The sequence below is a fragment of the Notechis scutatus genome, chromosome 2 (genome assembly GCF_049901735.1).
Source record: "Notechis scutatus isolate UNSWTSFEM ecotype Mainland chromosome 2, rNotScu1.2, whole genome shotgun sequence".
NCBI lineage: Eukaryota > Metazoa > Chordata > Lepidosauria > Squamata > Elapidae > Notechis > Notechis scutatus.
Window position 1 is genome coordinate 156,637,988 of NC_142010.1, and position 17,372 is coordinate 156,655,359.

The 17,372-nt window shown below is 41.7% G+C and overlaps 1 protein-coding gene across 2 annotated transcripts; it reads right to left on the minus strand.

The window, feature by feature from the left end:
• Positions 1-2,761: 2,761 nt before the first annotated feature.
• On the minus strand, positions 2,762-17,333 carry GTF2F1 (general transcription factor IIF subunit 1). Of its 2 annotated transcripts, none has more exons than XM_026681966.2 (14): positions 17,278-17,333; positions 16,491-16,557; positions 14,894-14,940; positions 12,676-12,748; positions 10,752-10,945; positions 10,333-10,503; positions 8,874-9,055; positions 8,369-8,513; positions 8,000-8,058; positions 7,357-7,476; positions 6,769-6,842; positions 5,912-6,050; positions 4,892-5,024; positions 2,762-3,284 (listed from the first exon to the last, which is right to left on the minus strand). In XM_026681966.2, the coding sequence occupies exons 2-14, from the start codon at positions 16,500-16,502 to the stop codon at positions 3,080-3,082; spliced, it is 1,554 nt and encodes a 517-aa protein (XP_026537751.1). In that variant the 5' UTR covers positions 16,503-16,557; positions 17,278-17,333; the 3' UTR covers positions 2,762-3,079. The 2 variants fall into 2 exon arrangements, with proteins under 2 accessions (XP_026537751.1, XP_026537750.1); XM_026681965.2 differs by having other exon boundaries at positions 16,925-17,307.
• Between the last annotated feature and the right edge of the window lie 39 nt (positions 17,334-17,372).

A 17,372-nucleotide genomic window follows, 5' to 3' on the forward strand; every position in this document is an offset into this window, starting at 1 on the left:
ACATATGTGCTAGTCGTTTCGGCTCTAGGGGGTGGTGCTCATCTCCGTTACAGCCAGCACTGTCTGAAGACATTTCTGTGGTCATGTGGCTGGCATGACTAAATGCTGAAGGCGCATGGAATGCTGTTACCTTCCCACCAAAATGGTCCCTATTTTTCTACTTGCATTTTTACATGCTTTTGAACTGCTAAGTTGGTAGAAGCTGGGACAAGTAATGGGAGCTCACTCCGTTATGCGGTACTAGGGATTCGAACAGCCAAATTTCTGATCGACTTTGCTGTAGTATAGTATATATACTATTTTAGCATAGCTTTCTCCAACTTGGTGTCCTCTGACTACGCTGGTACATATAAATGGAATGCTAGCTTGAATTTCTCTAAGAATGGGACTTAGTTTGTAATTGCTTTTGGTTTAAGTTCTCACAAAACTGGAAAAGCAGTAGTCCCTTATAGCCTCTCAGTGCCCTCTTTGTGGGCCTGAGTCTCCCCAGAGTGGATAGGCCTAGACCCTTCAGCCTTTTTATGGATTTGCTAGACAAAATGGGCCAATAACAATTTTCAAGGGCTTGAGATATGGATTTCCATCTTTTGGAACTCTCCAAAATGATTCTACCCCCATCCCCTTCGGGGATGTGACCCTGACTATGGCACAAGGACATTGTACATCAGTGGAAGTTGTAGGAGAAGGGCGGGGGGGGAGTTCCCATTCATCAGAACTGTCATCCTTTCTTCCTCCAAGAGCATACACACATAGCCTTTTTAGCAGATATATTACAATTAGGCTACTCATCCCAGAGACCGTTAGCTTAGATTGTAGCAAATAATGATACAAGACTGAACCATAGAAAGTGGCAAAAGTGTGACTTTTGACATAAATAGATGTTCAGGCAGTTGCTTTGCTGAGGTAATCCCTACAAAAGGAGTGGCCAAAGTATTTGCCTAGAGAACTGGTCTTTACAGAAAGGAAAAAGACATCCAGTCTTTGAATACAATATATGTTGAGAGAGTTAAGTTTAGCCTCCTGGCTGATTAGATTAATTCTTATGTGCAGATGGGCCTCACATCTTCAGATCTGGATAGGCTGTAGGATATAGAGGGCTGCATGTACGCTGGATATACCCAGACACCATTTGGATTGCAACGGCTCCATCAGAAGTGGGAGAGCCAGCAAATAGAACCCGTGCTGCCAGCGGCCTACCAATCCATACATTTATGCCCATTAGACCTTCAACACATAGCTATGCAGAATGATTCCATCTTCACCGCATTCATATCCATTACACTTGAAAAGTATAATCTAGAAGGGTGCACAAAATTAATTATACTACACTTAAGTTTCAAGTCAAATTGTATGACAGACTGGTGGGCCAGGTGAAGTGGGAAAAGTACTTTCAGATGCCTCTATAAATTATTTCCCCTCTTCCCAGATCCTCCACTATTTAAGAACTCTTTATTTACCTTCTTCCAGAAGCAATAATAATGATATAAGGAATTATAAATTCCTTTAAAATATAAAACTTTAGAATATATGTGCAATCTGCAGCATATATCCTCATCTGCTCTAGTCTTTGAAATTTAAGTTGTTTTTCCTGCTAGACTGAAAACAATCATGCAGGAGGAAACCGATCACAGCAGGCTATGTTGTATGAAAAGTCCTGTCTCCAGTTGTCTGAGTATATAATTTTAGACCCTGCCAAAAATATTAAATGGAAAAGTATGTTTTTAACCTAATGACTTTCTCTCCAAGTAATTTGCTTTTAGAAGAGGCAAGGAGATGAGCAGGAGAGATTCTTAGGGATCATCCATACCAATATCATACAGCGCCCCCAGAGCCTAACCCTAATTACACCTTGGCATTGAGATGGTTCAGTGCTGGACTCTGCATACAGTTCGGTGTGTGGTAATTTTAAGGCAGTGGGTTCTCCACCACCGTTTCTCCTTCATCTTGCATCTCCATGAATTGTGCTCTTGAAAAACAGAGAGGGATGGCTCAACAAGAGTTGGGGTTGATAATGTTTTTAGAGGTTCCAGCTGTAATAATATCATTGGTCCTATGGCTAAAATAATATTTCTTGATAATCCTAGAGTATGAATGAGGACATGGACTCTCTGTCCTCCACCTTCACTCTTCTGAGCAGCTTTTAATTTCCACGATTGCACCGTCCATGTTGCTAGCCCGGAGACCAGTCCTTCCTCTGCAAGAGTGAAGAGGGACAGAGGAAGGACTTTAGGCACCTTAGAATAAATTATTGGATATAGAGATGGGGACAGAAAGACAAATTCTCCTTCTGTTCCATGCTGGCCTGCACTAAATGCAATCTAATACATCATTCCTGTTTCCATCAAAAGTTCAGTGGAAATGCACAAAACTGCACTGGCAACCGAAAACGGCTCAAGAAAATTGCCCCAGATTATTTAGCAGCTTCTATCTTGAATGACTGCAAGTCAGCCAAGCCCCTTCACGTGTGTGCCGTATTCCGAACTGCCTCTTCCCATTTTTCAGATTGGAAATTGTCTTCTGTTTTCCAGGGAAACTATTACTGTAATGCTGGGTCATCTTGGACTGGCTTCAGCCTACCTTAGCAATAGGTTTCCTACCAGCTGGAAACTTCTTTGTGAGGAAATACCCTCTGCAAGCTTTAAGTGGTTGGTAACCTGCCATACCAACCAGGTTCTGTGTGTGAACAGTGAGTAAAGTGTGTAAGGACACAAGTTGTAATTTCGAGGTCTTCCAGAAAAAAACAAATACCGGAAACAGAGTGTAAAAGATGTCTAGGTTTATTCCCAAAAATGGCAGTGTCTGTTAAATCTCTTTCCCATACATCCCCCTACATCTCATTCAGAAAAATGGCATCTTCCATATCCCATAACAGGTTATGCCAAACTCTTCCCCCACATCTACCACTCCCAATTTCCAGAGGACTTCCAGGTGAGAGCAGAGCAGGGGCTTCTCCCTTTCCCCAGAGGTTCAGATGCCAATCCCATGGTTTTACCTCCTAGCCATCAAGAGCCAGTGGGTAACCACAAGAAGCTCATAGCCAGCTGGCAAGTACCCAAGGGCCGCCTGAGCCTGGCCCTGTTCATTCCTTAAGGAAGAAATGCATCTTATCATTGATATTCTTGCGCTCAGGGTTGAGGCGCTTAAGAATCTGTGCCAGTACATTGACTGTCTGTTCACTGCTTAGTCCAGTCTTCTTGGTTTGGAATTTCTTTAGGAGATCCTTAGTGGTCATGGGCTTGCGAGTCAGATATCGGCGCACAGCATCTTCCGTCAGCTGTACATCACTGCAAAAAGGAAGCAGGTTAATGGACCAATCCAGGCACGAGCTGTAATTCTAACTTTGAGAAGAAATTCACAGAGGATCATTTCCGTGTATCACTTACTTTGGGAAGTCAACACCTTACTGTGTGAAGAGCTATACAGGGCAATTTGTGCATAGTTCCAAGTCAAGCAAATTTGAGTTGCAGATATCAGGAAGGCACCAGGTTAGAAAACTTATTCTAGACACTTATTAAACACTTTATGTGGCTTTATGATAAATTTTGCACAAAGAAACCAAAACAATTACCATTTAAATATTATTGGTGTTTCATATACCTGCATATCAGTAATCTAACTAGCTTTTTGATGGCAGGGGTAAAGTACCAACAAGGCACATTGTGAAACACTGGAAAACCAATGTACATCTTTGTGTAGAATGACAGTATTTAAAAAGGTGAGAAATTGCACTGGCTTAACACAAATTATAAAAATCTTTCAGATAATGGTTATTTTATAAAAACCTGATCTTAACCCTTTAGAAATATAAATAAAATATATTCCAAAAGAATAATTTCACCTACACCACTTTCTCTGGGGGGAAAACCTATCAAATATACCGTATGTTTTTACAATACTGTTTTTCACCAAGCTGAATACAATCAGGTCTGGTTAGCACTTGGATGGGAGAATGGAAGCCAGAGCTCTAGGGAAGACTGAGAAATTGGAAAAATATCTTGATAGGAGGCAGTAGCCAATCATTCAATACTGTTGACAATATTTTTTTTTTCATTTTTTTCCCTTTAAAAATGTTACTTGACTTTTTAAAAAAGAATGTTTATTTCTGAATGTGACATGCATATCTTGTCCTCTCATGTTTTTAGTACTGTATTTAAAATATGAATATTTTTTACTACTGATACTATTTTTCTTAAGAAACATTAATAAGTGATTTATGACCAGATGCCATACGTTTTGATATAAAGCAGTTAGTTCAGTATCATAGAAGTTGGCAAAGCTGAGGTTTTTGATTTATTCCATGCAATGAATGTTGGAGAATTTGTTTTATAGAGGTTTTTGGGAATGTTTACACAACAGTCCTTATATTTCCTGCTTCAATATGGCAAGTGAATTCATACTGTTAACTTTCAACAATAATGTACAAACACATCTCTAGAAGTTACAGTGAAAAAAATCCCAAGGAAATAGACTAATCATGGTGCTGGAAAGTAGATGGGGGTTGAACAGAATTTGTGATTTGTCTATGTCAGGCACCAAGCTAGGATTCAAACAAAATGATTTCTCTATGCTTTTCTTAGATTTGATCCTCGTATGAATTATTTGGTTTGAGCAAAGTGTTATGTTATAACGTACAATTTATAAATCATGTTTTAAAACAATGTATTTCAAATCACCAAATGATAATATAAGTAATATTTAAATACTTACTATAAATGCCTAACTTACATTTAATGAAGTTAGGTGCTCAAAGCCCTTTTTAACAGTTCATACACATTGATTGGATGTATGGTATATATTTTTGTTTTCTTTTGTTGTCATTATTCCAATCCAATCCACCACACAGTAGCCTCACTTCCTATTTCTGCTCCATAGTAGCTATTCATAAACTTACCCACTACTGGGCGTTGATTTGCCTGACTGTGGCTGTGGAGTAGATTTCCCAGATGTGGTGGCAGCCTGGGCTCCAGCATCCATTTTCAACCTCTTAGCTGCTGGGAGTTCACCGGACCCTGCCTGTCGCTTGCCTGTCCAAGGCAAACAAAGTCAGATAAATTTCAAAGCTACAATTCAGAAGCACCTTCTGGTCCATTCTCTCCTGGCAAACAATTCCAAGGAACCTGGCCCATGTAAGGACAAGTGGGAGAGAGTTGCTGTAGAAGGAACAAACCACCTAGATTCTTCTGCTTGCTTTAATTCAGTCTCAAGACATAACTGTTCAGTGCCAGAGCTCTTGAAAACTCATTCCCGTAGAAGAAACTTCCCAGCCAGACACAAATTTGTTTTCCTATTCCAGTTTCTGAACCGTTGCAGTTTAGTTCAATTATCTATCTATGCTCTGAAAACCATTCTGAAGGGATACTTTGGACCTCCCACAAGTGAAGCACCTTGTGATAGTCAATAAAGTAAAAAAGCTTCCAGGGAAATAAAAAATGGCTGGCAATGTTGTCAGTGTTATGTTAATTTTAATATCTTTAATAAGATATTATTAAAGGTAATTAAACTCTTTTCAGTCTTACATCAACCCGTGAACAAAGTCCAGACTATTTTCGTGAGCAGCACAAAGGTGCCATATTCACAAGAATTCCAAAGCACAACTTCCAAACCATTTTCAGAGAATGCATAATTCCAGTCACTAAGTAGAACTAGTAGAGCTAGATGAAATACAAAGAATGACAAACTAAAAGCCATAGAAATAGAGGCAGATAGCTGAGCAGGCTTAAAGACTTAACTGCTGAAGTGCTTGGTTGAAGTAGACAGCCTGCACATTTTCAGACTGTCTCTAGGCAAATATATGAAATACTTGCTTTGAAAAGGAATCCTTCACCATGGCTTCCCCAAAATATGCTGAGTTTAGAGGGTATACAAACCAGCAAAGAGGCAGATAAGGTGAACTTCCTACACACGGCCATACCTTGCTCCAGCTTGTTGGCTGCAGCCCGCAGCATGGATGAGGTGCTGCCGGCATCCACCAAGGGCGTCCCTGGACGGCTGTTTCCTTGTGAGCTGCTGGCTGAGCCCTTGCGCTCCTTTTTGGGAGGAGTCTTCTTTTTCTGTGAAGAGGTCAGGAACATGGGCTCAGTTATACTCCACTGTTCTACTCCAACGTTCCTGAGCCTGAGCCTCATACTCTGCTAAAAAGCCTCCTGAGCAGACAGAACATCTGCAAGGACTACTCTGTGAGGAGCAAAGGGAAGTCGATGCTGGAAGAAGCACTTCACCTCAGACAAGTAAGGAAGCAGTAGCAGAATAATCAACCGTGTGCTGTGGAATCCAGAGGGCCAATGTATGTTTGTCAAATAGCTACTATGAGGACACATTTCAGAGCCAAAAACATTAGCCAGGCAAAACATTTTATAGAGGGGTTGCTTCTATCCATTAATTTGCAAGGCTACCAAGCAAACCAGTCAAACGAGTGGAAGTATAGAGCTGGGAAAATAATTTGTTGAGTTACCAACCATTCAGTGAAGATAATAGGGTATGTGCCTAGTTCACAATATGCAAATATAGTTGCCCATCCAGCTGAGCTGCAGTGGTAGAAACAGAAAAGGGACCTTCACTCTGGCCTTGGTCCTTGACAAAGTTCTAACAAAGTTCTATTCTAACTAAGTATTTTGGGGTACACATACCAAGTAAGAGAAGTAGAGAAGAGATGGGATGGGTTTCTGGAGATGCCAGGAACAGTAGCTAGCCTTCCTGCAGGAGGCAAGTTCAATGCTACCGTAGCTACCCACCCCTTCTCTGGGCAAAAGAAGCTGCCTCTGGAATTACCGTCATGAAGAGAGCTGAAGACGCTTCGCTGTCAATGTCACTATCCTCTGATGTCTCCGACTCATCACTGCTGTCTGCAAAGCACAGTCAAGAAGTCAGCGGGAGCTTTCTCTCCTATCTTCAAGGCCACCAGCCTCATTGACGTGATGAGCTGCTCCTGGCTCATCAAGCCTGTCTCAAGAAACTTTCCTAGCTGCTGCAAAACTGCTGTGCTCCAAAATAGCTGGCAAGACCAGAGAAACCATACGGTTGCTCCAACTCCCAAAGCAAATGTTGCTGGAGGTTTATTTCAGTGGCCCTGCGCAGTAGAAGAGCTGAAATTCCACAGCAAGAAGAACAGAATTTGGCAGCCGATATAAAATCAGGCAATTTTAAAAAACCGATCGCTATCATTTGCTCTACTATGCAAGCCAGTCTCTTTTTCTTGTCAAAGCACAAGGCTTCTGGAAATGTGAATTGCATGCTTCATACAGTGTACTTGATTTCCATCAAGTCACACCACAAACAGTTGTGTTTTCACTTTCCCAAGCCTGATTTATAACTTCCCTTTCCTGAGCTCCTATCCCACCCAGCTTCAGGCTTCATCACCTTTCTTTTTCTTTTTGTCCTGTGGAGTAGGGGTTTTCTTCTCCTCCTCCTCCTCTTCTTTCTCCTCTGCAGGTTTCTCCTCTTCACTCTCTTCACTGCTCTCACTTGCTTCATCTATACCTGAAAAACAACATGGCTTGGATCATGGAGGAATCGTGGGCTTCCTTTGCCCCGGATGAGGAATGCACGTCTCCATTCATTAGTTATGTGTGGCCTCTTTTGGCAATAGAGTAGCTCTCAACCACGCATCTGGCCAACATTCACTCTAAACACAAGCCTTTACAGGTCACTAATCTAGCCAATCAAATGGGGATGCAGCTACTTCCCTGAGATTTTCTACGGAAACATAATTTAATGTATAAAAGTAGAGATATAAGGATATTTAAATAAAGGATCCTGGGAAGCTTTTATTCAATCCTCAAGGACTTTTCCAGGAAAAAAAAAGTGAATCATCAACTAATCTAATGTGAACAACAGGCACATATGCTAACTACACAATAACTGCAAAGGGTCAGTTATAACAAGTCAGATATAACAATGCACCCACAGAATGATTATCAAGACAAAATGCCTTGAAAATAGTGACCATGTCATTAATTTTGCTCATTTGTATAACTGCTGCTGATCTGCTTCAGCCACATACCTTTCGGGGTGTCTTCTTTGGTGACTTTGGGCTTGCCAACTGTTTCCTCTGCTGAGCTGCTGTAAAATGACAGAAGAAAACCCAACTCTGAGCAAAGCAATATACTCTATAAATTGGCAGTGGGAAACACCATCTATTCCCAGAAAAAAACCCCATGAATTAGCAGGAATACTCAATAAGGTATCCTCCAGATGGATGAGACTCCCAACACAGCAAAATTTACATTGGGGCGAATAGGCGGCAATATAAATACATTAATTAAATCAATAAATTAAAAAACAGCAGATGCTGGAGGAGCAGCAGCTTAGCCACGTGAAGAGTAACCATGCAATTGGGCAGAAATCGTTTGTCCCTCTTAGGGGCATATACCTTGATCCATCAGACATGTAGTCCACTTCCTGGCCCTCAAAATCTCCATCATCACTATCTTCAAAGGCTTCATCATCTGATCCTTTCTTCTTTTTCTTTTTTTTGGTGAGTGGTGCTTTTTTCTTGGTTTTGGCAGGCTTTTCTCCTATGGAAGGATGCCCATATGATCTATTTATTTTCTTATGAAAAACATCTCTAAGCCAAACTCTATAAACCATTTTGCCCAAGGGGAAAACAGCAGCAAACTGCAAGTTATTGTAGCGAGATGATCAATAATGGGTTTAAAAATGAACTGCACGAGACAGAAGACAAGTCTTATCTTTATGCAAACCGGGACCATCACCTGAATCTCAACAGCAATCAACTCTGGGCCTCTTCGCAATATATTTTGGCTGTATTGCCTATGAATTCTGAGAAATGATCCACCCGTCTGGAGAGCCCTCAACTGTGATAGGAGCTACTCTTTTCAATCCCAACCTCCCCACCCCCACCCCACATGCCGTACCATCAGTGTCATTGGACTCGCTGTCATCTGAACTCATCTCCAGTTCATCTTCCAGGTCATGGATTTTTAAATCGCTGCCTTTCTTTTTGCCTTTCTTCTCTTTCTCCTCCTCTTCTTCCTCCCCCTGGTCCTTCAGCCGCCGTTGCTGCATGATGGTGAAGTGGTTTAGGACTTTGTTTCTCCTGCAGATGAAGAGGGTCGACCAGAGGGCCTGTTAAAACCTACTCGGGAGGTAAGAACTACTTGCAAAAGCTCTTGCAAAAAACTTGTTTGAAGCCTTAAGATTCCAGCTGGTTATAGGGCAGCTTGGGTGCGAGGGAATTGGTTCTGTTTTGGCTTTTTAAGAACGAAGAAACTTGCAGAAGATGAAAAATGAAACTTGCATCCTCAAACACCTTGATTTTACTCCACGCCATAGAAGAAAGATCTCTGGTACCATTATTGTTTTTAAAATTTATTAATCAAATGTATACACTTCCTATCTCACTATTTATGTGACTCTAATTGGTTTACAAATATAAACCATAAAATCTATACAAAAATATCCTACATATTCTTGATATTTGAGTCTAATACTGATTTATTTACAAGTAGCCTTTCTCTAAATGTTGCTCTCCAGATATTCTGAAAATGCAACTCCCAGTATTCCAGGGCAGTAGGGTCGGGGTGGGATTCCTTTTTTTAAACAACCGGTTCTGTGGGTGTGGCTTAGGTGGTGGGCGTGGCTTGGTAGTCATGTGACTGGGTGGACACGGCTTGGTGGTCATGTTGTTGGCTGGGTGTGGCCAATTCAACATCACTCACATCGAGGCACGCATCTCCTCGCCTGGCCTCTCATGACTGTGGGGATGCTGCAACAGTCGTAAGTGTGAAAAATGGTCATAAGCCACTTTTTTCAGTGCCATTATAATTTTGAATGGTCACTCCACCCAAGCAAAGTACCAGCAAAGGAGAGGAAAAAAACTCCAGAGATGTTCCTGAGATAGGAAGTCCAGTCCTGCCAAGAATGTAATAAGGGTTAACAGAGAAGCAGTTTCTGTAAGCAACACCAGAATGTTTCCTTCCTGCCTTCCTTACAGGATTAGGCCAGTAATTTCTTCTAACAACCGGTTCTCCGAACTGCTTAGAATGTTAACAACCTGTTCTAGCAAATAGGTGCGAACTGGTAGAATCCCACCCCTGAGTAGGGGTGATTGTCGGCTTTAAAGGCTAGACTTCAAAAAACTGCATTGCAAAGAACTGGTGTTGCATTATAGCTAAAAGCAAAAGCTCTGATTTAAATTTACCTGCCATAATCACAGTACTTAACTTTAAATAAGATTCCTCACTACACCAATTCCTTACTAGAACAGGGAGGCCTATTTTACAGGTGGGAATCAGGTTGAGGAAGGCTGTGCTAGCCTTTCTGGGATTAGTTCCTGATGGAGCATGGGCAGGAATATCACCTTCCAACTCTCACCTTTCCCATTCTTCCTCAGCTTCCTCTGCAGTCAAGGTGCGATGCTTGGCTATAGGTGTAAAATTATACCAATTGTTGACCGGGAAGGCTTCAAAAGCACCATCTGGACACTGAGTAAAGATGTAATAGGATGTGTTTTCAGTCACACCACCTTTTTTCACTCCTTTGAACCTGAGTGGAAAAAAAATCCACACACGGTAACTTCAGGATTTAAAACAGTATGAGAAGACCAGGAAGAAGGGAAGACAATCATTTTGTACAGACAACTTCATGCATTCTTCCATCCTCCCTGAGTAATCCTTTTTGTTCCCTACTCATAATCTGGAGTGGTCCTAACCATTTTCCCAGCAAGGAGGAGTGGGGAAAAATTAGCCCACATTCTAAAGCCAAGGTCAAGACTAGTAACATCAACCACTCACTTGCGTCCAGCCTTGCCATTGACTTTCAGGATCCAAGGCTGATCCTCAAGTTTGAATTCCTTCAGGACAATGCCATATTTCTTGCGCCTTGCTTCCTCACGCAGCTTGCGGTTGAATTCACTGCCAGCTCCAGATTCCGGCATCTCTTCTTCCTGGTAGATCTTCTTATTGCTGAGATCTCGCTCCATCTTTGCCTGAGGAAGATCAGGAAGTAAAGGGACCAGGAAAGTACCATTTCCTCAAAGGAAACGGAAGGATAAAATTGTTCCTCAGGATATCAATGCCATTATTCCATGATGTATGGATTTCAAAAAAAAACTTTAGTTCCCTGAAATATGTATGTATTTTAAAGAAGTATATTATATCTTATGTCAATTCAGCTGCAATCAGTTAATTCTGAAAATGATGAATAGTATTCTGCTGTATGTGCAACAGGAATCTCCATAGCTATGAAGGCCAAGGACCTGTGCCAATGAGAGATGTTTGTTAAGAAATCTAACATGTTTTCTCCTGATGCCCCGTTTTAAAACTTACTTTCCAAATGCAATTTTTCACACCCACCCACCATCACAATCTGTAATCTTGATTACAGCAAAGATTCCTAAATGCACACATTGAATAACTGCATAATGCAACAGCACTAGGTTTTTTTTTAAGTGTAGCCCTTCATAGGCCTCTGTCATTCTTCCATAGGAGACTTGCCAAACTCAGAAAGTAATATATGTAAATTAAACTTTTTTGTTTTGGTGGCTGCTTAGATTAGTCCATGCCGTTTTCTTGGCAAGATTTTCAGATTTTCCTGTGCCTTCTTCCTAGGGTTAAAAGGAAGTGACTGGCTCAAGGTCACCCAGTTTGCTTTGTGCCCTGGGCAGAATCAGAACCCTCACTCTTCCGTTTTCTAGCAAAAGGTCCTAAACTAGTGCTTCCCATAATATTTTTTCTTCCATTACCCAAAACTCTGTATCAGAAAGTTCTTTTTAACTCTTTATCAGAAAGTCCTTATTTAAATGTCTCTGTTGTTGATTGCATGTCACTACCCAAAGAAAAAACACTTTTATCTAATTTGGGGTAATTTGCCCAGGTTTGGGAAGCATTGCCTTAATCACTACACCAAACTGCCTCTTGAAGTCAAATAATAGGTTGTCAGGCAATCTATTATTTGCAAGAATTAAATATATAAAGCCCTCACACTGTCATTTAAAATCATTACAATGATCACAAGAAGTTTAGTTTACTTTACTTTACTTTATTGTCATTGCGCCTTGTACAATGAAATCAAACACCATCTTCAGTGCACATCATGACCATGAAAATAAACACAAACACACATCCTTCACACTCCACACATTGAACCGAAAACCCCAGACACCGCACCAACACTGCACTATACAGTAGAATTCAACAGAGCTACTGCCCTGGGATAGAAGCTGATTTTCAGCCTATTTGTCCTTGTTTTTATTATTCTGTACCGTCTGCCAGATGGTAATAGTTCAAAAAAACGGTGCCCAGGATCTTTGAGAATGTTTTGAACTGTCTTAAGGCAGCCGGAGCTATAAAGCTCTTCCAAAGAGGGGAAAGGGCAACCAATGATCTTCTGGGCAATGACGTTAACCCTCGAGTGCTTTCCTATCTGCCACTGTGCAATTGGCAAATCATACAGAGGTGCAGTAAGTTAAAATGCTCTCTATGGTTCTTTCTAAGGCAGAACCACTAGTGAAAGAGTGTCTTCTCTAGTACAGAGTGTGACCTTTTCAACCAGCAAAGTTTCTGAGGCTGTAAGCCATATACCGTAGAAGCATGCATGAGGTACTTCAGGCAAAGACTGGTAATCAGGTATGTAATCATGACCTTAATGCTGGATCTGTAGCACCAAAGATGAAGTTTCTTATTGTAAAAACTTTATGCACTGAATACAGGATCCTACCTGGTGCCAGGTGGCGAAGTTGACCTTGTCGGCAGCATTGAAGGCCATAATATTATATTTCTTGGAGGTGCTTCTTTGGTAACAGAAGAGGAAAACGAATGTTAGATTAAGATTGGTGGCATCCAAATGCAACCTCTTCATTCAGTCACATGAACTCACATGGTGACTTTGGGCCAATAATGATCTCTTAGCCCAGCCCACCTAACAAAATTGTTATGGGGACAGAACTGTAGAAGGAAATGCTACATAATTACTCTGACCTCTTGCAAGAAAGAAACTAAAACAACCCTAATAAATCTTTCAGTTTAGATACAGAGCACAGAATTGGTAAGTTTCCTCCAACAGGATGTAGAGGTGAATAATGGGCTAAGATTTAAATCAATAAACAATAAGATTATCAAGGGCTATGATTAGTTTTGATGGTTATATATTATCTGTGATAATCTATGGGAGACCTCTCATTGTTGCATTTATGTCTTGGTTATGGACTTCCCAAAGACATCCAGCTTATTGTAAGGGGCAAATATGGACTAGTTAATCTTTGGTCTTACCCAAAACAACACTTCTTAGCAGCCCAATTGCTACACATAAAGGCCACTAGATTTGGCCTTTGCAAGGTGTTCACCACATGTAAGACACTTATCTACGTTCTACTTCCCTAAAAAAGCAGCTTTGAGCAGAGGTTTGTCTGGTGGTCTTCGTACTGAGCAGATCATGGTTGATCTCCCAGAAGCTAAGCAGAGCTGATCCTTGAGAGTATTTGAGAATTATAAACCTCATGGCTGGGGGTGGGCGGAAGTCAATCTAGAAGAAGCCAGCAGCAAACTTTGTCTAACACTGCCAAGTATACTGCATGACCTCAGTTGCTTCTGCATCAGCTATGGCTTTGGTCCCCCTGCAGGAGCTGGCTGACTGGCCCTTCCTGTGTTATTTGCAGTAGAGACAAACTAATCCCATTTTCACTTTACAGAATCCACTGGCCAGCCACAGGTGCAGCTGAACTGGTGGCTGGGACAGAGTGATTCTGATTTGTATTTGATGTACACCAGAAGGGGAAGATATGTGAAGTAAATAACTTTCCTACCAGCCATCGTTCCAGATTACGGTTAAGACTTAGCACTTGTACTTGAGTCTGGAGAGGTTTGAGGATGCCAAACAAATGTGTCACAGAACATACTGAGGGAGACCCTTGTCCAGTCATAATGATGAGCAGACTGCTGAGGATCTATCATTCCTGCATGTCATGTATTGGAGCTAGAGACTTTTTAGTATAGGTATTCCTTGAAACATTTGAGCCCAACATTTCTGTTGCTAAGTGACACAGATGTTAAGTGAATTTTGCCCCATTTTACGACCTTTCTTGACATAGTTGTAAGTGAATCACTATAGTGGTTAAGTGAATTTGGATTCCCCATTGACTTTGCTTGTCAGAAAGTCACAAAAGGTAGTCACTGCAACCATCATGAGTCAGTTGGTAAGCAATTGGAGTTTGATCATGTGACAATGTGGTTGCTGCAACAATTGTATGAAAAACGGTCATAAATCATTTTTTTTCAGGACCATTGTAACTTCAAAAGGTCACTAAATGAACTGCTGTAAGTTGAGAACTACCTGTACTGCGTTGCAAGACAAAGTATAAAAGACCATCAAAGGCTCCGAGTACCAATTGTGTCACAAAATAATGTTGCAGGCTGTCTAAAAAGCTGTAAGAGAAAGCCTTTTGGAAACAACAATTGGGTTTGACAATGTTGTGTTTCTGTGACCGCAGCATAGAGGTCACAGCTGCTAGGTAAAATGCCAGTCAGAGGAAACCTCTTAGTACACCTGTATGCCCCTCTCTGGCATATATGAGTTCAAGAGCCATCCCTTTATCATAAGCTGTTATGTGATGCAGGCCTTCCAGTTCATTTAACTGCTCCACATTGCAGAATCCTTTTCTATCCTAACATTTCATCACCCCAGCCCCTCATCATTTCAAAACCAGAGGTACAAGTAGTGCTGTTCATTCAAGGTTGCAGATTTACTTAATTAATTGGCCAGTGCGGCCAATACATTTATACCTGAAATGGCAAAAGTAGCAAGCAACTCTTCTATTACTTGCACTTGTTTAATATTAAGTTGTATCTGACTGGATTATTACAAAATGTTAAAATTATAAGAAAAAGTTAAAAGAATGGAAATGAAATGAAATGCTGAGAGAGAAAAAAAGTGTACTGACTTGGGAACCCGGACGACATATTCAGTTACTCCCTGGTTGCTGGTTCCCTAGGAAAGAGAAAGAAGCTACATATATACAAAGTGGCTGGCCAAGTTACCTCAATGCATGTCAGTAGGATTGTTACATGGGTATTAAAGGCACAGAGTTGCATTGTGAAAATAAAATATGTGGTTATTTAACCAATATATTCTGTCCTATAGTAAGTAAAGAGCAGCATGGAAGGTCACGACTCAAAAATAATATAAAATGTCCAAGGTTTAAGACAGAGTATATTCCCATCCCAACAAGTCCATCCACTTATCAGTGAGTAAGATTGATCTGATAGTAGGCTTTTGACAATCTCAGAAATGCATGGAAAGGGAGAATTGTGTTGAGGAAGGTCTGTGGCCCATTCCATAGACAACAGATTTGGATTCATCACAAAAATAATTGTATCTCTTTATTATTTTTACAAATAACTCAAAGTGGTGAACATATCCAAAAAATCTTCCTCCTACTTTCCCCACATTGACAAAGTAAGAAAATAAAGATGGCATCAAGTCCAGAAATCAAAACCACAAATAACAGGAATCATATAGACCAGGGGTCCCCAACCACCGGTCCGCGGACCAGTACCGGTCCGTGGAACAAGTCCTACCGGGCCGCTGGTTTGCTGGGTGCTGCCATCTTTTTTTGATGAAAAAGTGCTTCCGGTGAGGTCACTGGAAGCACTTCTTCATCAAAAAAAGATGGCGGCGCCCAGCTAATGCCGGTACCGGGCCGCGCCATAAAAAAGGTTGGGGATACCGGGCCGCGGCATAAGAAAGGTTGGGGATCACTGATATAGAGAACTACATGAACCTCTGTGGTGCAGTGGTTAGAGTGCAGTACTGCAAGCTATTTCTGCAGCCAACTGCCTACAATTTACCAGTTCAAATCCCACCAGGCTCAAGATTGACTCATCCTTCCATCCTTCCGAGGTGGGTAAAATGAGGACCCAGATTGTTGGGGGCAATATGCTGACTCTGTAAAACCGCTTAGAGAGGGCTGTAAAGCACTATAAAGCGGTATATAAGTGCTACTTCTTACTTTAAGTTACCTGCCAGGAAGTGCTGGGATTCATTTTACTATCGGTTCTGTGGGCATGGCTCAGTGGGCATGGCAGGGGAAGGATACTGTGAAATCTCCAGTTAGAGGTGGTATTTGCTGATTCTCCAAACTACTCAAAATTTCTGCTACCGGTTCTCCAGAACTGGTCAGAACCTTCTTCTGAATACCATCTCTGCTGCCAGGGCACATCAGACAGGTGAGCTTCAGTTCAGTTCTTCCAATACCCTCCAGATGGTTTGAGCAATGACCCCCTTCCTTTTTCAATAAAATGGCCGAGGGTTGAGGATCATGGGCACTGCAGTAAAACATCTGGTTGGGAAGGCTAAACCAGATGAAGTTCCGAGTGGAATTTTGGACAGTGGCATTCTAATTATGAATGGCCTCTGTGACCTCACAGTATTGAGGATTCCAACCCCCTCCCCTCAAAAGTAACATAAGAAGGAATCAAGATAACCCTAGCCTCAAATGTCGTTTTAGCCATATCTGACTCTTGAAAATATAAACTCACCAAAGAAGTCATTTCTGCTGATGTTTGAACTGATATTCAGCTACACGTTCTTTTTCCACCGCAGATTCTACAGAAGAAAGAGGCAGAGTCAGGTTTTATAAAAGCCTGGGAAAACAGATCAGAGAAAGTCTAAAATGGCAAGTGAGCAAAGAAAAGCAAAGGGGCGCTTTAGCTGGGATTGCCTCGGAGAGCCCCTTTAAATAGAGACTGAATGCGTTCACGCAGAAAAAAGCTCTGAAAAGGGAGCAAAGCGGCACAGAGCTTCTGGTTTTTATTTTTTTTATTCCCCCACCCCCCACCCCCTAAGATTACATATCGCAGACGGCCGGTGATCGTGTGCAGGAAGCTTCTTTGCACTGAAAGGTAACATTTCTATTTTCTTTTTCAGGAGCATTTTCGTAAGACGCAAATAACATAAAATAAGTTATACGAACCAAATCCAGCTCGGGGACACCCCTTCCTCTCCTTTCTGGCTAAAATGTTTGCCCCAGAGAGGAGCTGGGAACCAGGATACCAAAACCTAACCGGCAACTAGAGAAAGGAGATCTCCGAGCCCGGACGCCCTAAAACCCCAGCTAAGCCGGCTCGATTCCGGAGCGGCTAGAGACAGAAAGCGGGCACTGGAAGGATGTTGCGATCCATCCCGGAGGGGAAAAGATATCTAGGATTCCGAATGTCTTGATCGATCGGCAAGGCGATGGCAGCCGAAGACGGGATCAATCGGGTTCTCCCCACCCCCACCCGCAGCTTCCCTTCCCTTCTCCACCGATCCCTCGTTCTTACCCACCTAAACAGTGACAGCCAGATCCTCAAACTCGCATGCGCAAACCGGGGCGGCCGCTAAGAAGGAAGTAGACGTTGTGGTTGCTAATAAACTTCCGG